Source organism: Giraffa tippelskirchi, chromosome 1, assembly GCF_054371585.1.
Source record: "Giraffa tippelskirchi isolate mGirTip1 chromosome 1, T2T-mGirTip1v1.2.pri, whole genome shotgun sequence".
NCBI classification, from domain to species: Eukaryota; Metazoa; Chordata; class Mammalia; order Artiodactyla; family Giraffidae; genus Giraffa; species Giraffa tippelskirchi.
In genome coordinates, this window is record NC_137275.1 from 200292808 (window position 1) to 200311691 (window position 18884).

The following is an 18884-nucleotide window of genomic DNA, read 5'->3' on the forward strand; positions in this document are numbered from 1 at the left end:
CTTTTGAACTGTGGTGTTGGAGAAGACTCTTGAGAGTCCCTTGGACTGCAAGGAGATCCAACCAGTTCATCCTAAAGGAAATCAGTCCTGAATATCCATTGGAAGGACTGATGTTGAAGCTGAAACTCCAATACTTTGGCCACCTGATGCGAAGAACTGACTCACCAGAAAAGACCCTGATGCTGGGAAAGATTGAAGGCGGGAGGAGAAGGGGACAATAGAGGATAAGATGGTTGGATGGCATCACTGACTCAATGGACATGAGTTTGAGTAAACTCCGGGAGGAGGTGATGGACAGGGAGGCCTGGTGTGCTGCCGTCCAGGGGGTCGCAAAGAGTTGGACATGACTGAGCGCCTGAACTGAACTGAAACTACTGACTGGTGAAATCCAAGGCTTGTCAGGAAAGCAAAACTCCTGAGATGCAAAAATAAACAAAATAACACAGTGTGAGTGGCAATCTGAGGAAACATATACTTACTTGCTTCCTAACAAAGTTCTACATACACCTTGACTCTGGCCATTTCCCTTGCTTACCACCCAACTGATTGTTACGGTTAATTTTAATGTCAGCTTATCCAGGCCCTGGCATCCAGATATTTGGTCAAACACCAGTCTAGATGTCACCATTCAGGTGTATTTTCAGATGAAATTAACATTTAAATTCACAGACCCACTGAATAGAAGTGTGGATCCAGTCAGTCGAAGGCCTTTAAAAAAAAAAAAAAAGACAGCCTTCATACTGAAGCTGCGACATCAGCTCTTTCCTGGGTCTCCAGCCAGATGGCATAACCTGCAGATTTTGGATCTGCCAGCTACCACAACTGAGTGAGCCAATTCCCTACAATAAATCTCTACTCCCTACCCCCCGACCCAGCACCCTGCAAAACACACAGCCCTATCGATCTGCTTCTCTGGAGAGTCCTTGTTAACTCAATAATTGATATATAAGAATTGTGCTTTGGATATCAGAGAAGAAAAAGAAGTAAAAGGAATCCAGATTGGAAAAGAAGTAAAACTCTCCCTGTTTGCAGATGACATGATCATGATACCATACACAGAAAATCTGAAAGATGCTACCAGAAAATTACTAGAGCTAATCAAAGAGACACAAGACCTGTATGCAGAAAATGATAAGACACTGATGAAAGAAATTAAAGACCACACAAATAGAAGGAGCGATATACTATGTTCTTGGATTGGAAGGATCAATACTATGAAAACGCCTATACTACCCAAAGCAATATACAGATTCAATACAGGTCCTGTCAAACTACCAACGGTATTTTTTACAAAACTAGGACAAAAAATTTCACAATTTGTATGGAAACACAAAAGACCCCAAATAGCCAAAGCAATCTTGAGAAAGAAGAATGGAGCTGGAGTAATCAATCTTCCTGACCTCAGACTATACCACAAACCTACAATCATCAAGACAGAAATACAGAAATATATTTCCATATATAGAAAACAGAAATATAGGCCAATGGAACAGGTTGAAAGCCCAGAAATTAACCCACGCACTTACGGGCACCTTATCTTTGACAAAGGAGGCAAGACTATACAATGGAGAAGAGACAGCCTCTTCAGTACGTGGTGCTGGGAAAACTGGACAGCTACGTGTAAGAGAATAAAATGAGAAAATTTCCTAACACCATACACAAAAATAAATTCTAAATGGATTAAAGACTTAAATATAAGGCCAGAAACTAAAAAGCTCTTAGAGGAAAACATAGGCAGTATAATCTTTGACGTAAATCACAGCAAGATCCTCTTTGACCCACCTCCTAGAGTAATGGAAACAGAAACAAAAATAAACAGATAGGACCTAAATAAACTTAAAAGCAACAGACAAAGGATTAATCTCTAAAATATATAAGCAGCTCATACAGCTCAGTATCAGAAAAACAAACAGCCCAACCAAAAAACTGGGCAGAAGACCTAAACAGACATTTCTCCAAAAAAGACATTCTCCAAGTTGTTCAGTTGCCAAGTCGTGTCTGACTCCTTGCAATCCCATGAACTGTAGCATGCCAGCCTCCCCTGTCCTTCACAGTATCCCTGAGAATGATGCTATCTAACCATCTCATCCTCTGCTGACCCCTCTTCTTCTTTTTCCATCAGTTTTTCCCAGCATCAGGGTCTTTCCCATTAAGTTGGCTCTTTGCATTAGGTGGCCAAAGTATTGGAGCTTCAGCTTCAGCATCAGTCCTTCCAATGAATATTCAGGATTGATTTCCTTTAAGATTGACTGGTTTGATCTCCCTGCTGATGGCCAATAATGAAAAGATGTTGAACATCGCTCATCATTAGAGAAATGCAAATGACAACTATGATGTATATCATCTCATACCAATTAGAATGGCCATCATCAGAAAAACTACAAACAATAAATGCTGGAGAGGATGTGGAGAAAAAGGAACCCTACTGCACTGCTGGGAATGTAATGTGATACAGCCACTGTGGAGAACAGTGTGGAGATTCCTTAACAAACTAGGAATAAAACTACCCTATGACCCAGCAATCCCACTACTGGGCATATACTCTGAGAAAAACACAATTCAAAAAGACACATGTACCCCAATGATCACTGCAGCACTATTCATAACAGCCAGGACATGGAAGCAACCTAGATGTCCATGAACAGATGAATAAATAGAAAAGATGTGGTACACATATATGCAATGGAATATTACTCGGCCATAAAGAGGAACACATTTGGATCAGTTGAAGAGAGGTAGATGAGCCTAGAACCTGTTACACAGAGTGAAGTCAGTCAGAAAGAGAAAAACAAATACTGTATATTAATACATATATATGAAATCTATAATAATGATGAACCTATTTACAGAGAAGAAATGGAGATGCAGATGTAGAGAACAGACTCATATATATGACTGATTCATGTTTTTGTGCAGCAGAGACCAGCAAAGCACTATAAAGCAATTATGCTCCAATTAAAATTAAAAAAATGCCCACTCAGTATGGGAAGACACAGGAGTTAAGACGGTGAAACAGGGGCAGCGAGTGGGAGCTGTTGGTCAATGAAAAATGTAAATGGACTTTACTTAAAACTTAACAGCTCTCCTCAGTGAAACAAGTGGTCCTAAGGTGGACAGAAAAAGGACAGAGGGAGACAAGACCACGGGCCAGCTTGACTGCCTAGTCGAAGCCCTCTGCACCCCAGAACCTGTGTGCCCAGGCTGTACCAGAAACAGAAACCTCTGCTGAGCTGCACCCTAGCACAGTCTGCCTGCACAGGAACCATTTTTGTTTTTTATTGAGATATGATTCACGTACCATAAAGTTCACCCACTCACAGTGTACAATTCAGTGGTTATAGTTTATTCATAGTTGTGTACCATTACCTATTCTAGAACATTTTCATTACCCTAGAAAGAAACCACAAACCAATCAGCAACCACCAATATGCTTTCAGTCTGTGAATCTGCCTTTTCTTGACGTTCACAGAAATGAACCTGGACAACATGTGGTCTCTCTGCATGGCTCAAAAAACCTTTCACTGGCACTGTCTCCATACTGGCACCACTCTGGCAACCCTAGGGTCATGACCCATTCCTTCACTACTGAGTACCAACTGTGCTGGGTGCTGCTCTAGGCTCTGTTTTGTTCACTGAGGCTCCCTAAAGTTGCCCAAGTACAGAACACACATTGCCAGCTGGTGTCAGCTGCTGCTGAGGGAGGCCCTGATGAGGCAAGGAGGGGTGCTATACTGAAGTCAGGTCTGGGAATCTGGACGGCAGAGGAGTCAGCAGTAGCTGACTCCTCTACACCACAGAAGCCCCATCACAGCGTGGCTGGAGCTCAGGAACAGGGAGGGAGCACCACCCTGCACAGGAGCGCTCCAAAGCTGGTCTACATCGTCCCCCAGAGGAATGGGCAAGACATTTAGCCAGGAGGTCACAGCCCAATCCCCAGGAAAGGCCTGAGGCCCCAAGGAAGGCTAGGGTGGACATGGGAGTAATGCCCCAGACCTGTCAGACCTGCAGACCCCGCACAGGGGGAGGTGATGACAGAGGCAGAGACTGGAGCAATGTGGACACAAGACAAGGGTCTGAGGGTTGCTGCCACCCAGAAGCTGGAGAGCTTCCACATGGAACATGGTCCTGACAGCACCTTTATTTCAGATACAGAAAATTTAAGAGAATAAAATCTTGTTGCCTGTGGCAATCTACTATGGTGGCCCCCAAAACCAAATATACAAATAAAGGTTTAACACCAGGGAAAAGACACCACTGTAACCAATACCTGAAAATGTGGAAGGAAGAGCTTAGAGGAGGACAGGAAAAGGCCAGACTGCCTTGAGACTATTGGTAAAAAAAGTAATTGTTTCAGGTGACTCTGGTGAGGGTCAGAGAAGAGTCATAGAGAAATCTTCCATTGTCTCAGGGAATGCATGGACTATCAGGAAATAACACTAGGAGAGATGTGAATGCTAGCAGTGCTCCCAGTAAGGCCTTAGAAGGGAATGAGGAATGGCAGAAAGGCTTGCTGTAAAGTGGCAGAAAACCCAGTTGAGCTGTATTCCACTGCTGGGTGGAAAGCAGAATTAGTAAGCGAGGAAGGTAGATGAATAGCCTGGGAGATTTTGAAGCAGAATGTTAGAAGTACAGCCTGGTTTCTCCTTGTTGCTTACAGTAAAGTGGGAAAGGAGATAGAAGCTGAAGAAATAACTGTAAGCAAAACAGAACTAGAACTTGAAGATATGGAAAATGCTCAGCTTGTCCTTATTGCAAAAAAATAAGAAAGCATTTTTCTGGAGAGAGTACCAAGGGTATGGCTTACATCTCAGCCACCCAGCTGGGAGGCCAGCTGCCCACTGCTTCCCGGGTTCCAGAAGTCAGAGGAGGGAGCCAACAGGCCAGAAATACGGGGCTTCTTACTTTCTGGGACCTGCAGCTCCTTTATTCTTTCCTCTTCTCTCTTCTGGAATGAGAGTAACTCTCCTTTGCCTATCCTAACATTGTATTCTGGAAGCACATAATTTGCACAGAGAGGAATTTCACCCCAGGATGGACCATCGCAAAGTGTCAGCCTTTCCTACTTTAGCGAATTTGAGATGTGATAAGGGATGTGAAGAGTTGATGCTGGAATGGGCTAAGACTTCTAGGAATGAGACAAACATATTTCACATGGGAAAGATATGAATTCTGAAGGCCAGAGGGTAGAATGTTATGAGTTTTAACTGTGTCCCCTCAAAAGATATGCTGAAGTGATAAGCCCTGAAAGGGGTGAATGGGATCTGACTTGGAAATAGGGTCTTTGCAGATACACCCAAGTTAAGACGAGGTAATAGGGGATGAGAGTGGGCACAAATCCAAGGGCTGGTGTCCTTCCAAGATGGAGAGTTGGAGACACCCAGGGAGAAGGCCACAGGAAGATGGAGGCAGAGACTGGAACACAAGGACTGCCAGAGGCTGCCAGGTGCTGGCAGAGGCACAGGAAGGACTCTCCCGCACAGCCTCTAGAAGAAGCCATCCCTGCTGACACCTTGATTTTTCTGTTGTCTTCAGCCCTCAGTTTGTGGTAATTTGTCACAGCAGTCACAGGAAATGAACACAGGTTTTGGTCTTATCCCACTGGAAGTTGGGGTTGGGCATGGAAGGATGAACCCTGAAGATATAGGGAGACCCCAGAGCACCAGGACAGAGCTAAGTGAAGTGGAAGAGGAGCCCCCAGCGCTGTCAATACTGTGCCAGGTGACCTGCCTCTCATGGGAGAGTGCTGTGGTTGCCCCCACCGGAAAGCTGCCAAGGGGCAGGGGGATGTGTCCCAGATAGGTGACTTCACTCACTTGGCACGTATGCTCTTGGGGAGCCACCAACCATCTGTATTGCAAGTGTGCTGTCACCCAGATAGAACCACACCTGGAGAAGCAGCAAGGAATCAGCAGTGAAGATGGCTCAGACTGGTTCAGGCAGGGGTAGGGCTGAGGGGACCGGTGTGGGAGGCTCCACTGAGGAAGCAGTGACTCAGCCTTGCCTCCACATGGAGGCGCTATGTGAGGTGCTCAGGAAAGCGAATGCCCTGGAGGGGTAGCCATACCTCGGCTCACCTCCCAGGGCCTTGTCTCCCCTCTGAGAATGGAAGGGATGGTAACTGGAGGAGAAGCTGTGGCCCCTGTGCATCCATCCGCAGCACCAACCCACCCTGCTGCAGGTCACACAGGCTGGCCACAACTAACCAGTCTACCTAACTGGTCTTCCTGCCTCTAGTCAGATGGGACATGCTCCCACAACAATTAGCTTTTGCTCGCTCATCTTGTCTTTCCCCTGCTTAAACGCTGAACTGTATCCCCTCACTGGCTCCCACTGCTCTTGGTGTGCTGTGGCTGTGAGACCCTAGCCTTGCCCAAGCCCCTGTCCCAGTGCTTCCAGCTGCTGTGCACAGAGCCTTCTCGCCTTCTGTGAATACACTAGTGGGTGCATGCTCACTCCTCTGCCAGAAATGCTCTGCCACTCCTCCCTCTTTCCCTGCTAAGTCACACTGCTTGGGGAGGTGCTCAAACATGTGTGGCTTGATTTCATGTGACCACCCAACAAAGTGGAAGCCAAGAAGAGGGTCTAAAACTCACCAGCTCCCCACAGGTTTGCACATCAGGACTAACAGACCTAGAAAGCCCTCCAGGCTGTGGTGGAAAAACTTAGGTTAGCTTCCCTCACAGTCTGGGCAGATTCCACCTTCTCAACTTAGAACTGGAACACAGCCTCCTGTCATAGCAGTGGAGCTGACAAAGGAAGTGTGGGCCCTTACAGGTCTGCAGGAGAGCTTTTGGACAGGAAGGCGAGGTGCACCCACGTTACAAGCTGGCCTGACAGGTAAGGGCACTGCTGCTGCCCTCAGGGGAACCTTTGCCTGGCACACACCCAACTACCAAGGGCTCAAACAAGCTCCCACTGGCCATTGTGGGGTTTGATTTCCCCCAAGTAAGCACTTTCTTCCAGGTGAGCCTGACAAGAGCAGCCTTGATGATGCATAGCGACCAGGGACACAGGAGGCCTTGGTCCAACAGGGTATAAACCAGATAGTATGTGGGGTACCATCTAAGCACCCCCTGTAGACCCTCCCTCACCAATCTGACCTCCTAGGGGGCTGCTGGATGCCATACCCGAAACAGCTGGATCCAGCTCTGCTCCCTGGGAGGAGTTTCCACTTCCTTGTGGAGTCCATTCCCTCGGGACTCATCTGGGTGACCCCCCCCACCAGCTCCTCCTCAGCTGTGTGGCTCACCCCTGACTTTACCCCTTACCCTTGCTGCTTTCTCTACACACCCAGGGCCCTTTCTCTTGACTCTGGACTGCCAACATGATAGTCTCCACTCAGTCCCCTGGATCAGGAGCGCAGGTGTCCTGTCCAGGCCTGTCCACACCACAATGGACAGCCCCCCTGGTGCCTGGGGCTGCTGCTCCTGACCTAGCACCCACCACTTTGGCTTGTGGCCAAACACCTGGCTTCCTTTCAGCCGTTCCTAGTGGCCCAGATGCCACCATAGCAGGAAACATGTCTTTCTGGCTCCTAGCTAGGACAAAGGAGATGACAACAGATATGATTTCTCCTGGCACATCTTTGTCGGTCACTCTTAGGCCTGTGAAGGGCCTGATACATGCAGAGTCCACCAGGAAAGCAAGGCCAGGGTCCACTGGGACAGTAATTTTACCTAAGGGGGTCACCCCCTGGGCAGATGATGCCCACTCCCTCCTCAACTCACAGTTCTGCTTCTCAAGGCAGCCCTCACCACCCCTCTCAACCCCTTCCCAAGGCAAATCTGAGGAATGTGCAAAAGACTTGACTCTGTCACCAGTCAGCTGGGTCTGATCCTTGGGTCTCTGCTTCTCTATGTGCAAAACGGGCCCACAGGCCATGTCCCAGGGCAGAAGCTGGCAGGGCCCATTCACACACAGTGCAGAGGTCAGGACCCAGCTGGGTGTGCAGTCAAACCTTCTTCACCTTGATCTCCCAACCTGTGAGATGAAGGAAATAACTGGATGCCCATAGGGTCACCAAAAAGACAAGTCACAGGGTAGCTGGAACTGTCCCACATGCTGAGCATGTTTGCTATACATGTCACATGATGGAGGCCTCAAGTTCCTCCTGGAGAGCTGGGCATGGGATGAACCCCTAAGCCAGACATCACAGGGTGAAGGACAGGGGTGGGTCAGAGGGCACAGCACAGCTGGCCCATCAGCCACTGAACTGGACAGCAGCAGGACCAGGCACCAGCAGGGAAATGCCCGCCTGTGGAAGGGGCATTTTCTGTGGAGATTGTGCAAAGCCTGGATCACACCAAGACATGTACAAGTTGGTGCTCCTCGGGGACAGCGCTCAGTGTTGAGCTCTTAGGATCCAGGCTCCTTGGCCTCGGTACAAGCCTCCTGTAGGAGCAAGCCTCCAGGGCGCAGCGATGGAGGAGCTCGGCACAGCAGCTCAGGCAGAAGTGGCAGGACCAGGTTGAGCAGAAGAATAACTGGAGTGGGATGGCAGCAGAGCACAGGCAGAGCCAGCAATGGTGGGGACACTGACCAGGGCTCTAGTCTGAGTAGGCAGTGATGGAGAGCCTCCACTCCAACCAAGAACCTGGCATGGCTCCATAGTGCCTGCCTGACAGTGATCAGGGGCACACAGGCAGGGCCTCAGGAGAAAATGTACTGAGGATGTATGGGGGGGGGGAGTCGAAGGCTTCCTCCAGAAGCACTAACAGGAACAGCAGGAAACCTGACCCCACCAGACTTGTTCCTCAATAGCAGCATGTGGGACTAGCTTAGTTCATTTCCTGGCGCCAAAGCCAGTAGTCAGCAAGTCCCGTGCCACTTCTCTGAGGAAGAGGGAAGTTGCAGAATGAGTCTGGGCTGGGGAGAGCACCTGCATTGACTCTTTCGGAAAAGGGTTCCTAGCTGGCTGTGAGGCTAGCCTCCCCCTTAGATGGTCAGATCTCCAGCTCTGATAGTCCCTTCTCCCCACCCTGACCGGAGAGCTCCTGCGGGAAGATATGAGAGCATGCACTTCTCCTGGATCCAAGCCAAGTTCCTTCCCAGCCCACAAGTCCTGGTGACCTCTGATCCCAAACCAGGATGGGTGACCACTTCCCACTGCTGCCAGTTCCTGGGCTCTGTCCCAAACCTTGCCAGTGTCCCTCCCACCCCTGTGGAACTTTGACTGCCATATACCATCCCATCTGAGGTGTCGACCTCAGAGCTGACCACCACTCAGAACCATCTGCTGTTCTGGTCAACCCCTCCCCACCCCTATGGAGAACAGAGGCTACAGAGTGTATCTCCCCATAGCCCAGAACAAGGCCCTTCCTGATGAGAACCTGGGAATTCTGACAATAAGGTACCCTAAAGCCACGGCCAGGACTACAGCTCATGTAGACTTCTGGTCATGCCAGCTCCCCTGCTGCTGCCCCACCCCATCTTGGGAACACTGGCCCAGCCTCCTACCTCTCTCAGAGGGTACTGGCTGCCCTCCCTTCTCCATCTGCCCAGGCCTCTGATGGCTAGGCCCCTCTTAGAGGCCAAACATCCTCAGAGCTGTTTGTGGTGGTCTCCCTCCGACTGTTGTCCCAAGCTGGCAGGTGGACACTATAATTACACTGCTCACATGAGGAACCCAGGATTCACATCACCCCAAGTGCAAAGCTGGGACCCTGCCATCCCCAGACCCTTCTGGACCACCATGGACCACACGAAGTTGGGGTAAAACAATCTGTGGGTGGCCGTGACCACCCCCCACCCAGGGAGCACTTACTTGTTTTCCCACCACCCACCTAGAGTCAAGCAAACTGCCCCAGTTCCACTGGTTACCTCCTTCAGCTCCTGAGCCACTGACGCCAGACGCTCATTCTCTGACTGCGTGTTGGCAAGCACGTTGCGCAGTTGCTTCAGCTCTGTCTGCAGCTCTAGCACCTTGCGTACATAGTACTGCTCCTTGGAAGCTGACTCCTGGATAAGACTCTCCTCCCGGCTCTCGCCATCTGCAGCCACCTTCTTATGGTTCGTGTGGGCCTGTCCAAATGCCTGTAGAGGATGAGATGCTTTTGAGAGGGAGCCTGGAGGCAATTCTGTGGCCAGACATGCAGGGGAAAGTGGGGGGACTTTTCCCACAGGAGAAGCAAGATACCTAATGGCGACATGAGGGTTGTGAGGTTACAGAAAATCTGCGGGTGGGGCTAATGAGGAGCCCTGGTGGGATAGGATGAGGGGGGTGGCTGGAAGAACTGGGGCAAGGCATGGATAGGAGGTCCCAGCCACTGTCTCTGCCAGCGTGGCCCCCATCAGCAAACAGACCCCTGTCCTGGGTCCTGGCAGGGAAGCCCCCAGCACTAGGGTGGGTCTGAGGTTCTCCTCCAGATATGGAAACCAAGGTTCAGGGCAGTGTCCTTCCCTTGATTGGTCCTGATTCACTCATCCTGGAAGACACTGTACCAGGGGAGGCCTGGGAAGGTGAGAGCCCAAGCCCGGTACAAGTGAAGCTTGTGCCAACGGATCCCCACGTGTGTCCTAGTCGGGAGACCCTGCCCACCTGCCCAGGACCTGGGCACAGAGCTGAAAATACCCAAGGGGAGAGGACCCACCATCCCCAGACCCAGCAAGGGCTTTGGGCTCTAAGAGCAAAGGATCTTGCAGTGGCTCAGGAAGAAGCCCCCATGAGCAAGTACAACCAGAACTGGTGCTGGTCTGCCCAAGCCCGTGCCCCAGGTCCCGGCCAGCTTGGACACACCATCATGTCCTGTTCATCCAGGTGTCACAGCCCCAAGTGAGCACCTTTGCTTCTCTTTCCCTCCCACTCTGCGTCATCACAGTAGCCAGGACACGACTCATACAGGCCTCTAGTGTGCATCCTCCCCAGGGACCCCCTCCTCACTGGCCACCCCATGCAGACCTCTGAGGGGGAGACCCTGTCTCTTTACAGGGCTCCTGGCTCACAGAAGGAAAATAAAAGAGAGAGGGTTATTAAAGAGCAAGGAAAATGATGCTTTTATTTCTTGAGAGAAATACAAACATTTTCATTAATTTATTATTTAATATGAAGTCTAAAAATCCAGTCTAAGAAAACAATTGGGAAAACATGCAAAGCTATGTATATGAGCAAAGCTCATACGTATATGCGGAGAAGGCAATGGCACTCCACTCCAGTACTCTTGCCTGGAAAATCCCATGGACGGAGGAGCCACAGTAAATAGGCTGCAGTCCATGGGGTTGTGAAGAGTCAAACACGACTGAGCAACTTCACTTTCACTTTTCACTTTCATGCACTGGAGAAGGAAATGGCGACCCACTCCAGTGTTCTTGCCTGGAGAATCCCAGGGACGGGGGAGCCTGGTGGGCTGCTGTCTACGGGGTCGCACAGAGTCGGCCACGACTGAAGCAACTTAGCAGCAGTATACATATATGAGCAGGACTATTTGCAATATAAAAAATAAAAATGTACAAAGCGACTTGATTCTCTATCTAAATAAAGTAGAGTAGGGTCAGGTCAGGGTAACTGCTCTCCCTCCCAAGAGTGGGCCTTGTTTATCTGCTCCTAGCCACTGACAACTTGCTCTGTGAAGACACAGGTTCCTTTTTAAATCAAGTCAGCTCAGCTCTCTCTCTGATTTCTGTTGCTGTCCTCTACTTCTTCCATCCTTGTCCCAGGGAAAGACCAAAGCACAAATCCGTGTCTAGGCTAAATCCGTTTCATTTACCCAGAATATGGTCTGTCTGGGTAAATGTTCCATGTGTCCTTGTAAAGAATATATGTGCTGCTGCTGTCGGAGAAGGCAATGGCACCCCACTCCAGTACTCTTGCCTGGAAAATCCCATGGAGGAGCCTGGTAGGCTACAGTCCATGGGGTCACTAAGAATCGGACACGACTGGGCGACTTCACTTCCACTTTTCCCTTTCATGTACTGGAGAAGGAAATGGCAACCCACTCCAGTACTCTTGTCTGGAGAATCCCAGGGACAGTAGAGCCTGGTGGGCTGCCGTCTATGGGGTCACACAGAGTCGGACACGACTGAAGCAACTTAGCAGCAGCAGCAGCTGTTGGGCGGGAGATTCTAGACATACCATTTAGGTCAAGTTAGTTAATTGTGCTGTTCATGTCTACTGTGTCCTTATTGATGTTCTGTCTACTTGTCCTATAAAATATTGAGAGAAATAATGAGAGATGGGTGTTGAACTCTCCCAACTATGGTTTTGGATTTGTCTTAGTTCTGTTTGTAGTTCTATCAGTTTTTTATTCATATATTTTGAAGCTCTGTTATTAAGTGCCTAAATGTTTAGAATTGTAAAGTTCTCTTTGTGACTTAGAGTCATTATGAAATGATCCTCTTTGACTCTGGTGATATTCTTTGCATTGAAGAATATATAAAAGATATATAAAACACCTACTTTATCTGATATTAATAGAGACATTCCAGCTTTCTTTTGAGGAGTGTTAGTGTGCTTTATCTTCTTCCATTCTTTAACTTAAAACAACTGTAACAATTTATTAGTATATTCAGAGTTGTGCATCTGTCTCCACAACTAATTTTAGAATATTTTCATTAGCCTCAAAAGATATCCCTTTAACTGTCACCCTCTCCAACCTCCCAACTCCACCCCCTGCCATGGGCAACCATTCATATGCTTTCTATCTCTATAGATTTGCCTGTTTTGGGTATTTCATATACATGGAATCATACAATATGTGGCCCTTTGCAACTTGCTCTTTTCACAAGCAGAATATTTTCAAGGTTCATGTATGTTGTTCCATGTGTCAGTAATTCATTTCTTTTTATTATCAAATAATACTCCATTGTATGTGTAGACCAGTTTTATTTATCCCTTCATCAGTTGGTGGCTATTTGGCTTTTTTCCACTTACTGGCTATCATGAAGATTTGTGTACAAGTTTTTGTGTGAATGTATATTATCATTTTTCTTGAGTCTGTACCTAGGAGTGAAATTGCAGAATCATATGGTGATTCTACGTTTAACTTTCTGAGGATCTACCAGGCTGTTTTCCACAATACCATTTTATATTCCCACTATCAGTGGGTTCTAGTTTTCCCATACCTTCACCAGCACTTGTTATTTTCCTTTTTAAAAAAATTTTTATTTCTTAATTATACCCATCCCAGTGGGTGTGAGGTGCTATCTTATTGTGATTTTGACTTTCATTTCCATATCTACTGATGGTGAGTGTCTTTTTTTAATGAACTGATTGGCGATTTTTTTAAATCTTTGGAGACATGTGTATTCAGGTCCATTGTCCATTTTTTTAATTGATTTGTTTATCTTTTTATTGTTGAGTTATAGGAGTTCTTTATGTTCTGGATGCTAGATGCTTATCAAATACAAAATTTGAAAATATTTTCTACTGTCGTGTAGGTTGTCCTGTCATGTGCTAGTATTCTTTGAATCACAAATTTTAGAATTTTGATGAAGTGCAGTTTATCTGTTTTTTTCTTATGTTACTTGTGCTTTTGGTGTCACAAGGAAGATCCCACTGGCAACAAGGTCATGAGGATTTACCCACATTTTCTTTTGAGAGTTGTAGTTTTAGGTCTTCCATTTAGATCTCTTATCCATTCAAAAAAAAACAAAAAACCTACCAATCTAATCAATAACCTCAGCCTCCATCTTAAAAACTACAACAGGTATTGGGCACAAAGCTCATGGTGCAGCTAAAAGCCCTGTGAGGCTAAGCCCTTTTAAGAGATAAGAAGATTGAGGCTCACAAGGCTAAGAGCTCAGGCCAGGCCCCATGTACACAGCTGGTAAGAAACCCATGTTCACCCCAGCTCACCATGCTTGGTCTTCTCCAGACAGCACTCCTCCAGGCCTTTGCCCACATGGTCTCTGGGCATTCTACAGACCAAGGGAGGAAGGCCTTCAAGTCCTGCCTGAGGGCTACCGTGTTCCTCGCCTCCCAGACACAAGATCTGTACTGAACACAGACCCTATAAACCCCACTGAAGCATGGTTTTAAACCCTCCTTATCGGCTGTGTGTTACTTAAGGAAGGAGCTGTTTCTTGTATTTGGCTAGTCTTGTGCCCACATGGTATCTGATGAGAGTTCAGTCAACCCCAGTGAGAACTGTCTCTTTTCAGCTGTGTGCTTGTGTATTCACTCACTCAGTCACTCAACAAACACTGGAAAGCACGACGGTGGACTAGAACACATATTGTTTACACCCTGCGTGAAACCCTCATGAACTCTCATCCTCTGGTACAACCACTTAGGAAAACTATTATCTACTAACGCTAAGCACACATCTGTTCTACAACCCTGCATGTTTATAGGAGCATGATTTACAAAAAGACTCAAGCCAGAAAGTTCCCAAGTTCTGTCGACAGAAGGAAAAATTATGATATAGTCACATTACAAATACTACACAGAAATGAAAATGAGTAAATTACTGTTATTTAAACAACAGAGACGAATCTCATAAAATATTGGGTGAAAGAAGTCAAACACAAGAGATATACTGTATGATTCCATTTATATATACAACTCAGCTGGTTACAAGGCAGTGGTGATCCCTTGGGTTGGGGGAGGGCCCTTGAAAGAGGCTTCTGGAGCTGAAGATGTTTCGATTCTTGATCTGGGTGCTCATTATGTGGGTGTGTTCAGCATGTGAAAGTTCACACTTATGATTTGTGCTCTATATATTTCTCCACAGTAAAAAGTAAAAGTAGAAACAAGAAACAAGGAGCATATGAAATTCAAAGGGAAAAACAGAAATAATAATGATCAGAGTAAAAATCAATGAAATAGATAAAATAAATTAAATCAAAAGCAAGTTCTTTGAAAACATTAATCAAATTGATACACTTTTAGCCAGAATAATTGAGGTAGGAGTAGGTGGAGGAAGCACCACAGGTATTAAGAAGAATAAAGGAATATCATGAATAGTTTCATGCCAATAAATATGACAGATGAAATAGACAAATTCCTTGAAAGATAAAAATTACCAAAGCCCACTCAAGAAACGGATAACCTGAATAGTCCCAAATCTACTAAAGCAAGTGAATTGGTAGTTAAAAACCACAGAGAGAACATTCTGGGCTTCAGTGGTGAATTCTACCAAACGTTTAAGAAAGACATAAATTCAACTGTACACAGATTCATCCAGAAAACTGAAAACCAAGGAATACTTCCCACCTAATTTTATGAGACCTGCGTTAAACCAAAGACAGTACAAAAATACACCAATATATAAAAAGGGTAAGGAATTATGATACAGAGGGGCTTATCCAAAGAATGTAATATTGATTGACAATCATTAGAAGAAAAAAAAAAATCAATGTACTTGAGTATATTAAGACAAAAAAAAAAAAAACCTTTGGGATCATCTCAAAAGATGCAGGAAAATCTGACAAAATTTGACATTCACTCCTGTAAGCACTCTCAGCAAACAGAAGGGAGTATCCTCAACCTGATGACATCTTCTAAACATCTATCAGCTAACATTATTTAATGATGAAAAACAGTCACCCTGCTTCTGGTCAACACTGCGCTTTTTAAGTTCTCAGCCTACAGTGCAATGAAACAAGAAAAATCAAAGGCATCTAGCCTGGAAAGGAAGAAGTAAAACTGTCTTTACTTACACATCACACAACAGTCTGTATAGAAAATCCAAAGAAATCTACAAAGTCACTAGAACTAATAAGTGAGTTCAGCTAGGCTGCAAGACACAAGATTACTGTATAAAATCAAACCTTATTTCTATATTTGTTTAGGACTAAACAATCGGAAAAGGAAAAAAATTTAAACACTACTTACAATAGCATCAACTGTATTAAATGTTTATGCTTAAGTCTGAAAGAAGATATGCAAGACCTATACATTAAAAGCCACAGAATACTGCTGAGAGAAATTAAAAAATAGAGAGATAATATCTATTCATGGGCCAAAAGACTCAATATTGTTAAGATATCAATTCTCCACAAATGGATCTTTTAATTTATCATGACAACAATCAAAATTCCAGCATTTCTCTTTTTGGTGGAAATTGACCATCTCATTCTAAAATTTATATGAAAAGCTAAGGGACCTAGAACAATCAGAATCACTTTGAAAAAGAAAAAGTAGGGAGGACTAACTAACTGATTTCAATATTATAAAGCTATAGTAATTAAGAGAGTATTGCTGCTGTTGTTCAGTCGCCCAGTCATGTCCAACCCTTTGTGACCTCATGCAGCATGCCAGACCTCCCTGGTCCCTCAACATCTCCTGAAGTTTGCCCAAGTTCATATCCATTGTACTGGTGATGCCATCCTGCCATCTCAACCTCTAATGCCCTCTTCTCCTTCTGCCCTCAATCTTTCCCACCATCAAGGACTTTTCCAGTGAGTTGGCAGTTCACATCAGATGACCAAAATACCAGGCATACTACCAGCATAAAGACAGACAGAGGTACTCAACAGAATAGAGAATCCAGAAATAGACTCTTATGTATGGCCAACTGACTTGACAAAGGTACAAAGGCAATTTGGTGGAGAAGGGATAATCTTTTAATACATGGTGCCAAAATAAATGAATATCCTTATATTAAAAAAATGAACTACCACCCATACCTTATAGCATATATGAAAATTAATTTAAAACGGATCATAGATGTAAACATTAAAAGTATAAGATTTCCAGGGGAAAACAAACGAAAATTTCTGTGACTTTGGACATGACCCACAGAAGGAGAAACTGGTAATCTGGACTCCAAAACTATAAGCTTATGCTGTTAGACAAGGTAAGAGAATGACGTGATAGACTGGGAAAAAGTGTTTGCAAATCACACATCTTTCATTAAGGACTTATATCCAGAATATAAGCTCAGTAAGAAAAATAATCCAATTAAAAATGGGCAACAGAAAGTTTATGCCTCTTCTTGTCTTCATATGACGGAAGCATACTATGTTCAGGGGCTGCTGATAAATGAGGGGGTCACAATCTCATGACAGGGAGATTTGTCCTAATAGTCTTATATTCCTCTACTCATTAAAAAATGTTGCATCCCAAATATTAACCACTTGTGACAGAAGTACTTAATAAACTGTACAATAAACTCTGATGCTTAAAAATGTCTGATTATTCTTTCAAAAAAAAAAAAAAATGGGCGAACAACTATACTCCAATGAAAATTAATTTTAAAAAATGGGCAGAAGAACTGAACAAACACACCACCTGAGAAGATACATGTATGAGTAAGAATCACATGAAAAGGTGCTGAACACATTAAGTGACACACATTAAGTTCAGTTCAGTCGCTCAGTCGTATTGGACTCTTTGCGACCCCATGAACCACAGCTCACCAGGCCTTCCTGTCCATCACCAACTCCCAGAGTCCACCCAAACCCATGTCCATTGAGTCGGTGATGCCATCCACTCATCTCATCCTCTGTCATCCCCTTCTCCTCCTGCCCTCAATCTTTCTCAGCATCAGGGTCTTTTCAAATGAGTCAGCTCTTCGCATCAGGTGGCCAAAGTATTGGAGTTTCAGCTTCAACACCAGTCCTTCCAATGAACACCCAGGACTGATCTCAAGGGAAATGCAAATGATAAGTAAATGAGTTAACCACTACAAATCTACTAGAACACTGAAGATTAAAATGTCTGATCCTACCTACCAAGGTTGGCATGAGTGGAAGCGATTAGAATTCTCCTACACTGCTGATGGGGAATGTAAATGGTACAACTTTGGCAAAGAATCTGGCAGATTCTTAAAAAGTTAAGCATATATCTGACATATGGCACAGACATTCACTCTTAGGTATTTACCCAAAAGAAATGCAAGTATGTATCTTTGTATAGATACATACAGGAATCTATACATCTATAACAACCAAAACAAAACAAACTCAAAACAGCCCAATGACCATCAATAGGAAAGTGGATTTTTTTAAAAATGTGGTGTAGCCGCACAATGGAATACTACTCCACAACCAAAAGGGACAGCTATCAATATGCACATTAACACAGACATGTCTCAGACCAAAAACACAGTATGTGTTGTATGATTCCATTTATGTAAAACTAGAAAATGCAAACAAATGTATATATCATTGTTGCCTGCAGATGGGGAGGAAAGAAATTACAAATAGGGATGAGGAAACATGTGGGGATGACGAATACCGTCATTATTTCAATTATACTGTCAACTTCATGAGTATGCACCCATATGAAAACTTGTCTAGAGCACAGATTCAATAGTTGCAGCACATAGGCTTAGTTGCTCTGTGGTACGTCAGATCTTCCTGGACCAGGGACTGATCCTGTGGCTCCCGCATTAGCAGGCAAATTCTTTATACCATTGAGCCACCAAGGAAAACCTGAATACTTTAAATATATTCAATTTATTGTATTTCACTTACACTTCAATAAAGCTAAGAAAACAACTTGGATGTTTTTGAAGCATTCAACCTGGAGACCTCACCCTTGTGCTCACTGCCCCAGCTCACAGGCCAGGAAGCTGAGGTTTGGAGAAGTGGAGACAATCTATGCCCCTGGTCACTCAGCCCACCTGTCTTTCTTCTGACCAAAGCATCCTTACTCCCACCTCGCAACATCCTGTGTGGCTTGAGTCTATCTTAAAACCTGCCTCCCCAACCCAGGAAGTCCTCAGAGAGGCTAAATGTACCATCCGACTGCAGTGTCCAGCTGTGGATAGGCTTGTCTTTGCCTCCCGGTACACCTCCCAGGTTGGTGCTTTCTGGAGGGCCTCAGAAGTTCCTGGGCAGCTTGGAGACCCCGCTTTGGTCTCAACCCCAGGCCTGGCCACAATATTCCCTGACCACTGACCTCCTAGATCACAGGGTGCCTGTATGGGCTCTGAGGTGGCAGTGGCAGTGCCTTTGTGATGTCCCCACAGGGCTGCGCCAGCCGTACACAGGCTGATGCTGTT

General features: G+C 45.5%; 1 protein-coding gene across 5 annotated transcripts in view; it reads right to left on the reverse strand.

The window, feature by feature from the left end:
• Window positions 1–18884, reverse strand: part of BICD2 (BICD cargo adaptor 2) — a 55986-nt gene that overhangs the window by 13321 nt on the left and 23781 nt on the right. For 2 of the 5 annotated variants that reach the window (XM_081523923.1, XM_081523913.1), the window contains exon 2: window positions 9820–10032. In XM_081523923.1, the coding sequence (XP_081380049.1) occupies window positions 9820–10032 (213 nt within the window). Of the gene's footprint in view, window positions 1–4436; window positions 4455–9819; window positions 10033–10589; window positions 10764–18884 lie in introns of those variants that run through there. The other 3 variants (XM_081523932.1, XM_081523936.1, XM_081523947.1) reach the window with 3 other exon arrangements.